The sequence below is a fragment of the Euprymna scolopes genome, chromosome 7 (genome assembly GCF_053919585.1).
Source record: "Euprymna scolopes isolate OS-2025 chromosome 7, ASM5391958v1, whole genome shotgun sequence".
NCBI lineage: Eukaryota > Metazoa > Mollusca > Cephalopoda > Sepiida > Sepiolidae > Euprymna > Euprymna scolopes.
Genome location: NC_136488.1, coordinates 170,074,733 through 170,085,946, shown reverse-complemented (window position 1 = coordinate 170,085,946; position 11,214 = coordinate 170,074,733). Strand labels below are relative to the sequence as shown.

The 11,214-nt window shown below is 37.7% G+C and overlaps 1 protein-coding gene across 1 annotated transcript in view; it reads right to left on the bottom strand.

The window, feature by feature from the left end:
• The window catches only part of LOC145280133 (uncharacterized), a 212,855-nt gene extending 204,423 nt beyond the window's left edge, over window positions 1-8,432 (bottom strand). Inside the window, exon 1 of the mRNA XM_080131900.1 lies at window positions 4,873-8,432. Within this exon, the coding sequence (XP_079988026.1) occupies window positions 4,873-6,825 (1,953 nt within the window). The 5' untranslated portion in view covers window positions 6,826-8,432. The remainder of the gene's footprint in view (window positions 1-4,872) is intronic.
• Window positions 8,433-11,214: the final 2,782 nt, after the last annotated feature.

Here is an 11,214-nt window from a genome sequence, read left to right as displayed (position 1 = left end):
TCCCCCACCAGACTTGTTTGGTGAGGAGGGCGGCTAGTCTCCCTGGAGGATTAAAAACAAGACCTTCCAAAGGGCGAATGAACTCTTTTCTGGGTCAACGGCCAACTAGCACCGTGTATATTAGTGTGTGTGTATATGTGTATTGCGGTGGAGAGGGCTCGTGTAAGCCGTGGTGAAGGCAACCTTTCTAGGAGAAGCAAATCTCTGATTTAAGAAACCATAAAACGGGAGACCAGTACCCGCATAAAGCTGGTCTGCAGTTTAATTTGTTGCTGGCTATCTTGCTCTTGCTTGTTGCTGGATCTCAACATTTTGAAGCAAGAGAGAGTTGGCACGGATGTAGAACTCACGTTTTTATCCTAAAACTATACCCGATTCTTATCCCACGTAATAGCTCATTTTTGAGTCCGTTTTTAAAGACTTTACATCTTGTTCGATTCGGTGAACGATTCTATCTCTAAAGAGTTTCTTGATTGAACTTTTTGACCTTTCATGACCTTTTCAGTTTACCGAGGTCAACTTTCTCTTATAATAGTTTATATGTTTTACAAAGTTTGGTTGAAATCCGTTCCCTATTTCCGGTGCAAACATATATACAATATTTACATGTAACGGATTTTATACCTTATCTAGGTTTTTGCCATGTTGCAACGTTTCAGCCGTCTTAACTTTCTTTATTCATTTTTCCGTAGTCTTTTGAAATTTAGAACTGAAACTTTAATTTGATTTTCTAGTAAGACTGCCCTCATTCCACGTTTTATATATTTAGAATTGCTTTATTTGTTCTTGAGTCAAACATTCCAAGAAGCTTACCGACCACCCCAACATGCACTTGAGAAGGCCGGTGTGTGTAGCGATCTAAAATTTCGAAAAATTTATATAAAAACGATGTCAGAAGATATCTGAAAAAAAAAAAAAAAAATTTTAATCCGTATAAATCAGCTGCAGACAATGTTTCAGTCAGCAAGAAGGGATTATCTTTTTTTCCCCTGTTTATCCAAACGTGCTTGTGTGCAGAATTTTTAATACAATATGAACAAACATTTTGCTTTTAATAATGATGTTTGCAATGCGGGGAAAAAATGGAGCAGTAAAAAAAGGCACACACACACACACACACACACACACACACACACACACACACACACACACACACACACACAAGCAAATAATTGGGGACAATATATGCGATATATTTTTTAAAGACTTTTTCACATACTGTACCAATTTATATGCCTCCACACGAGGGCAAAGTTAGACATAGGGTAGGCTTGCAATGAGAGAAAATACAGCTCCCCAAAAGAGTCACTCTGGATTGGAACAAAAATAAAAAATCGCCTCAGTCTAGAGGAATTTCTCCTTCACTGGTTGAAGATAGAAAAAAAGATTAGGTGTTGCACCCGAACAGCTGCTACACTTCATTTCTAGCCAAAATCCAAACTACTATATCGCTCTCCCCCGCGGCGAGATGATGTGACGCCAAGGTCGGAAAGTGGGTTTCAAGAGTCAACGCCGTAGAGAAAGAGCATACTGCTAAAATTACCCGCACAGCCCGTCGGCATTTCCCAGTAGGGGCAGCAGCGATTAACAATAAAATATCCCTTCTCAACGGGTGAGAAGGTAAAGCTTCGGATAGTGGACCTCCAAGAAGTACACATGACCAAAGCCAGGCCTTAATCCCCAGGGAAATGGTCATCTTAACAATGACTTCGATTCTGGTAATTTTGCTGGCGAAGGAAGCCTCCCAGATGAATTGCAATGGAATTTTAAACTACGAGCTGCCTCCAGTAAGTTTCCAGACTTCTCAACCATCAATAAGTATGGCTAAAGATACATTACCTTAAAGTACTTCTTTCAAACTCCTCGGCTTAACGTTCGCAGGGAACATGAGTTGGAACAGATACATTGAGAGCATTACCAGGGCCTCTGAGGAATGGGCTCTCTCTATCGTGCTAGAAAATTACTTACGCCTGAAAGTATCCTGTACCTCTACAAGGCCACCATTCGCCCATGTATGGAGTATTGTTACCATATTTGGGCTGGTGCATCTGCTACCAGTCTCTCGCTCCTGGACAGGGTTCAAAAGAGAGTCGCCAACCTGATAGGTCCTGGACTCCTGGACTGTCATCTAGATTCCAGCCTCTGTCCTATCGACGAAATGTAGCATCCCTCTCTCTGTTCTACAAGTATTTTAATGCGGGATGCTCCGACGAACTAAAGCCCTTGCACCTCCTCAACGTAAATACCCCCGACAAACCCGACAAACAGCAAAATCTCACCCCTTCACAGTAGAGATCCCTAGATGTAAGAAAGCCTTCTACTCTTATAGTTTCTTCCCCAGAACTGCTAGGCTTTGGAATTCCCTTCCGAGTTCCTGCTTTCCCGGCTGTACTGAAATGCAGAAGTTCAAGTGTAATGTGAACAGCCATCTTGCTACTCAACTCCCTACGTAGTATCCCTGCAAATTATGCCCCAAATAGTAGGCCCCTACCTCAAAGTGGCACTGTGCCTTATTGGGGGTGAAAATAAAAAACAAAAACAAAAAACAAACAAACAAACAAAAAACAAAAAACAAAAAAATCCTAAAGGCGTCGCAAACTTTGGGAATCGTTAGAATTGATGAGTGCATGTGTTCGTGTGTTTGTGAACTGGAATCGTTGGGGAAAAGTAGGCACCGTCAAAACTGGGGGGGGGGCAGGTAAGTACTTTTTGACGGACCGTCTTTTTAAAAATCTACCAAAAATCAGGTAATTATCCGATCAATACGAAATTTTCAGCGATTATTAAGAGAACAATGGACTTTATAACAGTGTACTTATTTTTCATAAACGATATTTATATATATATTTTTTTTACTTACAACCCCCCTTGTTTTGAGGGGGTACAAATATGCTTAAAATAATAATCTGATACTGAACACAACATATTGTGTTGTTGTAAGGGACAGAATTATAGATTAAAAAAAAAATTGTTTGCATACCTTATTATCAGAACTTCGATTGTGTTTAATTATCCCGCTTTTGAGTTTTGAAGTGTGAAATTCGGTGAATATGTTAAGTAAAATAATTAATTTAAGTTAAGCAAAACAAAAAAAATTTTTTTGAAATATTTATACGAAAAAAAGCCATTTTAAAATCTTTGATAAATAAATTAACAATTTATTTTTAGCGAGCCGAATAATGCATAACCATTATTAAACAGGGCATGCTTTGAAGAATCGATACAAAAAAAAAATTCGATAAATATTGTGCCCTTTGTGTTAAAAATAGCATCATTTTTTCGATCCCGTTTGAAAACATTTGCCGCCTTTCGACTACGGTGGACCAAACGCGCTGAAATAATTTTTTTTAAATTCTGCTTTAAATTGCCCCCCCCCCCCATTTTGGGGAGCCTGGCCCCCACACACATACACATTAAAAACCAAACTCATACAAATGGTCACCCATCTGGTACTGGCCAGTCTCAGCGTTAATAATACATTGAGATTTTCGTCACTGAAAAATAAGTTTTTTTTGGCCTGTTTGGTCTTCCATAGTTTACTTTTTATCAAATGCAAACGTAAACATTGTCGATCTAGACTCTAGATCGACGCGAAGTAACTGGTTGTCTATATGAATAAGTGGAATTATTTGAAATCAAGGTACTTATATTATAATATTTTTGCATATTCTCTTAGAAAATCATCCTAAATCTTAGTTAGACAACAAATAAATAAATTAATTATTTCAAAAACCTTTTCTTTTTTTTTTTTTTTTTAAATATTTATGTATGTTTTTTGTGCAAGACAAAAAATGTCAATTGTTAACTTTTTGGGAAAATTTAACATTTAAAATTTAATTAAAAATAGTAGAAAAAGTTTTACATTATTCTGTTTTCTATATGATAAAATTCAGGGTTTTATATTTCTGGAAAAAAAAGTTACTCAGAAATTATGGATTTTAATAAATTTAATTTCGTTTTAAAAAACAACAACAACTTGATTTTTCGGCCATTTTTGGCGGTGCCTAGGGAAAAGGAATTTTGTTGATCGCGTAAGTGAATAAAGTTGAGGATAGCCGTGAGGTAGATGGGGGTTCACAAAATACCAGAACAGTTTACGATCGCTGAAAGAGAAAGAAAGAAAAGAAAAACAAGAAATGGGCAAGAAAAGGAAGAAAGGGAAGGTGGACGGATGATGTTTAGATGCGGCTACCTAATCCGCGAGTTGAGTGATGAAGATGCAATTTCAAAGGTTAAGAGTGACACACCAAACTCAAGCATGATCGATTGATCGACAGATGTACGTGACTGCATCGAGAGAAAAAAAGGACGAATAAAAGACAGAAAGAATGAAACAAAGAAAGAAAAGAGGGGGAAATGATAGAGATAGAAAATCCAACTTTAATACCCCTGACTCGCAGAAAAATTCCACCTCTTCTAGAGGTCAGAAGATGTCGAAATATTCTCTGCCTTTATAGAGCGTGTTTCATTGGGCCGCTTACTTTTGGAATTCGCTGTTTCCCTGACCGTATCAATTTGCAGAAATGTAAATGTAAAGCAAACAAACATCTTGCTGCACAACCTCCAGCCAGTTTGCATTTAATAAATCTGGCCTCTATCACATTAGCTCTTAAATGGCAATATGTCTTGGTTGGGAGTAAATAAAATAATAATAAAAAAAACAACAGAAACGGAAAAAGAAGCTGAAAAAAAAAGGACAAACAAGAGTAAAGAAGGAAAGAAAGAAAAAAAAGAAAAGAAAAAATAAATTGAATAATAAAGAAAAAAGAGAGAAAGTAAATATGACCGGTTAGGGGAAGTGGAGGAAAGTGACGGTAAAGCTAGAAATTACGACAGAATTGATAAAAGTCTAATAATAGAAAAAACCCTTACCTTTCTTCTGGAAGCGGGTCGGCCTCTCTTAACTGGGACAGGTGCGTTTGTGGGGCCGGCTGGCTGGGGCGCAGCAGATTTGGCGGGCTTGGCATTATTATTGTCTCGTCGTGCGGTGGGAGCAGACTCCCTGCTGAGGCCGGGGGTTCCTGTCGCCGCCGCCGCCGCCGCCACTGTCGACGTCTGAGTCGTTGACGTAGATGAGAGCGACACCCTGGCCAGGGCATTGTTGTTGTGGTAGGTAGATCCGGACGGGGAATAAACGGATGATAGGGATGAAGAAGATGAAGGGAACGGAGATGCTGCTGTCGACGAAGTCGTCGTCAGCAGAGCCGTGCGTCTGTCACCGGAGTCGTTCGGGGCCTGGGTTGATGATACGGGTAGCAAAAGCGCCGGGTGCCCGGCGGAGGTTGTCGGCGAAGAACTGGGAAAGAGTACCAAAGTGGCTCCATGTTGTCCTTGGGTAGTCACATCCGACGTAGGTAGAAGAGTAGGGGTGGATGAGGATATTAACTGCTGGCTTGCAGTTTGGAAAGAGTTAAGAGATGCAGCCGAAGCGCTTCGCTTTGTACCGTGATTCGGTTTGGCAGGCTGGGGAGCGAAGGAAGTGTTTGTTGGAGGAGAGGAAGAGGAGGATATTGTGGGTGAGGGGGTGCAGGTGGTTGTGGTTATAAGAGTAGCGTTATTTGGAGTAGAGTTCGCACTGTTTGTAAAAACAATAATGTTATTGTTATTATTAGTAGTGTTTGTGGTGGTTGTCGTTGTGGGTTTCGTGTTGCCTTTTGCTGTGCTGGACTCGCTCGGCAAAGATATGGTCGAGCTAACAGAAGATGGAGTTGACGTAACCGTAGTCGAGCCCATTGCTGATGAAACCGAAGCTCCACTGCTGGAGCTCGTATTTTTAGCATTGCCCTTATTGTTGCCGCTTCTTTTTTTACTGTTGCTAGCGATGCTAGCCACATCGATATAGTTACCATTCCGTAACCGTTTCAGCCAACCAGCATGTACTTCCCGTTGCAAAGCGGTTACAAGAAGGTTCTTGACCAGCAGGTTCTCGCTGTCTTGTTTGGTCAGCCAATTCTCCAGATCTTTTAAAGTTATACCGACGGGTCCAGTATACTCTTTCTTGTTGCCGCCTCGTTTGGATGTCGGCGTTTGATTTGTTGGCGGTATCGTAGCTGAGGCGCCAGGGGTGGCGTTGCCACTAGCGGGACTTTTACTATTGTTATTTCTGCTTTCTGATGAAGTTGTGTGAGCATGTGTCGAAGCTTCATCGGCGCGGCCGGTTGAGTTTCCTTTCTTTGTTGTCGCCCCTGTTGTAGAGGCTTCCGCATCGACATTGTTAAGCGCGTCGTTTGGTGTTGTCGAATTGGATTTTTTATCGCCCGAAGCTGCAGCATGTGTACCCGAATTACTGGCGTCATTGTTTGGCTGTGGGCGTCCTTTCCGACTCCCTCCGCTAGCGTTACCACTGCTATTACTACTAGTATTGTTGTTAACCGAGCTGTTACCGCTACTGCTACTATTTCCACATCCTACGGCAAGTGCTCGTACGGCCTCTCGCAATTTCTGCTTCACTTGGTCAGAGTTCTGTGTAAGCCCGCCTATACTTCCACTGCTTGCGAGGTGGTTGATACGCCACTTGGCAGCATTCCGGTAACTCGTACTGCCCTTGTAGTCCACCTTGAAGACCACCTGGCTATCCACCAGTTTGCCGAGGATGGCCTCCGTCTCGCGAAAACTTATTCCATGCTTGCGTTGCAGCATGTGGCTGATGCGTTCCAAGTCAGGCCGGGCCTTTCGTTGACGTAACTGGTCTATCGTTTCCAGTATCATATCCTTGTATTTCGCGATTGTCATTGTCACAGCCGAGCCCGTAGTTGTTGCTGATCTCTCGGTTGTTGGCGGTACTACTGGTGCTGGTGGCGGCGTGCTTGCGTTTGTGTCTTGCATACTTCTTTATTTTTTGATATCTTTTTAAATTAACTTCCGTCGGAATCGCACCTGCCTGCACAGCCTAGATAAAAAGCCTAGATATAAGAGAAGCTCTTTTTTTTTTTTGATACTCAGTAAATACTATTAAAATAAAATTAAAATAACATATTTTTTCTCTTTTGCACATAAAAAAAGTGTTTAAGAGGTATCTATTTAATTTCTTTTTTCGAAGAGAGTAGCTGTAGAGGTTAATTTATTAAAATATATTTTTAACAACTGTTATTGTCTAAAGTTTTGTGTATTTAACGTTGACGTATTGTTGTTGTTATTATTATTATTATTATTAATAATAATGATAATAATAATAATAATAATAATAATAATAACAATAATGGCCTTGAAGCGTAGATCCAAAGTAGATCAGAGAGAGAGAGAGAGAGAGAGAGAGAGAGAGAGAGAGAGAGAGAGAGAGAGAGAGAGAGGGGGGATAGGAAAGAAAGAGAAAAGAAAGAAAGAGAAAAGTATATATATATATATATATATATATATATATATATATATATAGAGAGAGAGAGAGAGAGAGAGAGAGAGAAAGAGAGAGGGGGAGCGATTATTTGAAACAATATATATAAGTAAAACTTACGTCATGAACACGAAACAGTCATAAAAAAAAAAAATAAAAAAATGAACCAGCCGAAGAATTCCAAAAATGGCCCTTTTGACTTGTTTCTTCCTGATTTTTTAAAATTCCCCTTTCACGGAAATGGATGTCGGCTATGACGACCACGACGACCACGACTACCACGACGATAAAACAGCTAATATATATTGTTGAACCAAACTGAATCAACTATGACAATTAACCAACCCAGCTTTTTTTTAGAACTGCAATGTCGGGGATGCAAATAAAAATTTAAAACTTTTCCTCAACGTTGTTCCTCGCCAACAACTAACTTATAAAAAAAAAGGAAAGAAAAACAGAAAGAAAGGAACGCCGAAGTATATCCTCTTCCGTCAGTCCTTGAGCAACTATGGTGCGTCGGCAATAATAATGACGTTAAAAGCTCCACAAATATCCATACTGAAAAAGAAATGTTTTTGTCATCGGCGCGACGACGAACGAGCGAGACGGCACTTCCTTTTTCGTCTCTTTTTGTGCACCCACCCCCAGGACATATGTCGGTTTAAAAACAATGGCTTTACAGAATAAGTCCAGTAAATATTAAGCGATCCGTCTGGCCTTGTCTGTGTCGCGGTACAGACTCTTTTTTCGGCTCACTTCTCGTGTCGATCCGAGCTGCTGTTTATGCGACTGGTGTGTTCGTGGCGTCTCTCTCGCTCTTTCTCGCTGCTTTTCGGTGCCCGTCTTAAAAAAAAAAAAAACTGAAACTAACAACGAACTCAATTCACTTGGTTCCTTGTCGCCTCGTATTTTCCTCTCTTATTATTCGGTTCGATGTCAGCCTCTGTTTGTTTGTTTGTTTGTTTGTTTAAATTTTTCGTCCGACTTCGATATGTCGGCCAGTAATATTAGTAGTGTTCCCGTTCGGTGCCCGACGCATCTACTTGCTTCAATGCTGCCTACGTGCGTCAGTCCGATAGATTATAACAAACACTTTCCTGTAGAAAGAGAGAGAGAGAGTGAGAGGAAGAGAGAGAGAGAGAGAGATGTAAATATATAGAGAGAGGGAGAAAGAGAGAGGTACAACGCGTTCAAAAGAGGGAAGGATTAAATAAAGAGAGAGAGAGAGAGAGAGAGAGAGAGAGAGAGAGAGAGAGAGAGAGAGAGAGAGTGCGCGCTTGGTGCTTGCAAGACAGAGTGAATAAATTTGTTCATTGAGAAAGTTAGGGAGGGTTTATGTATTTAGTTATTTATTTTCGGCAACGCGTCTCGCTTATCGGTCGCTCGCGCTTACGGATAGAAAGAGAAGAGGTATATAAAAAAGAATAAATTGAAAAAAAAATCAAAATTCGAAAAAACAAGAGGTTGACAAAGAAAGAGAGGTTTACGAAGGGTTGGAAAGAGATAAATGCAGGTTGTAGACGAATTAATTTATTAAAAACAAAAAAAAAAACAAAAAAAAAAACAAACAAAAAAACAAACAACAAACGTGCGAGTGAAAAATGCTCCCTCCCTTATATAGGTAGAATTAGAAGATAACCATTGCATTACAAATGTACAACCTCCGTTAAAATGAGGGAAGAATTATCACTCGCACGTGTTCACACGGTAATTCGCATTATATATTCAAATAACGACTAAATACATAAAAAAAAACAAAAAAAAAAAACGAGTATGAAACCTTGAAACTTTTAGAAGATAGATTAAACAAAAACGTATAAATCGGTATAAAAAGCAAAAGTATAAATAAGAAATAAATTTGTTTTGTCAATTCTGAATACTTAAAATGAATTCATCTGGCACTAAATTTTGTGTGACCGGACGACTATCGGTCCCTTCCTTACAAATATATATATATATATATATATATATATATATATATATATATATATATATATATATATATTTGTAATTTAAAATTAAAATTAAAAAAAAAACAAACAAACAAACAAACTATCCAATAAACTTGTATATAAATAGCCCACATAAGCCAAAAACGATCTTATAGTACGATGTAATTTTAAAACACGACCTTATCATTCGACGTAATTTTAAAACGACTTTTTATATAACCAGCCTGAAGATGGCGGAAACGCCGAAAGCGCTCGCAGACTACGGAACACTTTTACACCATTTTACATATAACACAAGAAGGATTATTCGAAAACTGGAAAAAATAAAACGGAAAATTGTCAAACAAGAAAATGCTGTGCTGTTTAACAATATATGCTTAAAGGAGAATATGCTGCCTAAATATACACAATATATATATATATATATATATATATATATATATATATATATATATATATATATATATATATATATATATATATATATATATATATATAAATATATATATATATATATAATGCAGATTTCGTATTTTTTATTAAATTATATTGATTTAATAATTTAAAAAGTTAAAAAATATGTAAATAAAATAACGTACGCCATCACAAAAAATCGAAACCAAAACGTTTAGCTAATGATTTACTTTTTCCTTTGACGTTAATGCCTGAGCTATGAAGAGATGTTTGCTGTAAGGTTAAAAATGAAAATATGAGCCAATAGCTATTACTTTCGCACGCATATTCGTAATGCCGTCGTTCAACCTCCACCTGGAAAATTCCATTTTTTTTTTAATTTTCACATTTTGCAACGATTTTCTTCGGCTAAAACCCAAATGTAAGGTTCCGCATTGTTTGAATACCCTATATATTATGTTTCATGTCTGTAGACCGAAAACTGATAGAGGAGTTTGGTACGCAATTTTTTTTAAACAAATAGATATATATATATATAGAATAGGTTTGTATTTACTATAAACTTTTTTATGCAAATATTACGCAAATATAAATCATGTAGAATATCTGCATGAATATAATTACAGTAAACTAAAGATGACCATCCCATCAGAAAACCCGAAATATCTATTAGGGAATTAATTAAAATGAATGCTTAAAAGAATATGCAAACTAGCTAGATCTTTTGTAGATGAATGCAATTCCACGACCCAAATATAACAAAGTTGTATTTTCTTTTCAAATAAATAGAAAAAAGGGGTTTACCCCAATCCCAATATATATATATATATATATATATATATATACTAGCAAAAGTACCCGTCGTTGACTGGGTTCAAAAACAGCCTACAGAAAATGGACTCTGATTTATGAAAGTATGATAGGTTATGAAAAGAAAAGGTTGTAAATTTGGGTTGAATTCGGGGGTATCAAAACCGAAGCAAAATATGATGAAAGTACAAATAAAATAGATAAACCCCATAATTTATTATATCATACCTGTTCACACTAAAACACTTATCACAATATTCTATGGATCTATATTAAAAAACCTTGTTAAACTTTGTGACATATTTCCATTCTATGGAGGTCAGGTGCGAACGAACACCCCATAATTTTATAATACCATATTTCTTCAAACAGAAACATAATTATCAAAGTATACTTACGCAGATAGATATGAAAAGTCTTTATTAAAGTTTGTGTCTATTTCCATTCTATGGAGGCCAGGCGCGAACGCAGACTCCACAATTTTATTATACCATTCCTATTTAAGTTAAAACATACTTATCAAAGTATTCTTATGTACATCTAAATCAAAAACACTTGTAAACGTTTTTTTTTAATTTTAAATTTTTTTATCTCCATACTTTGTGGACCAGGCGTGAACGCAGACCCCAAAATTTTAATGAACCACTGTTCTGCTAGATCAAACATACCCATTCCTGTGTCTCGATACATCTTCTATCACAAATTATT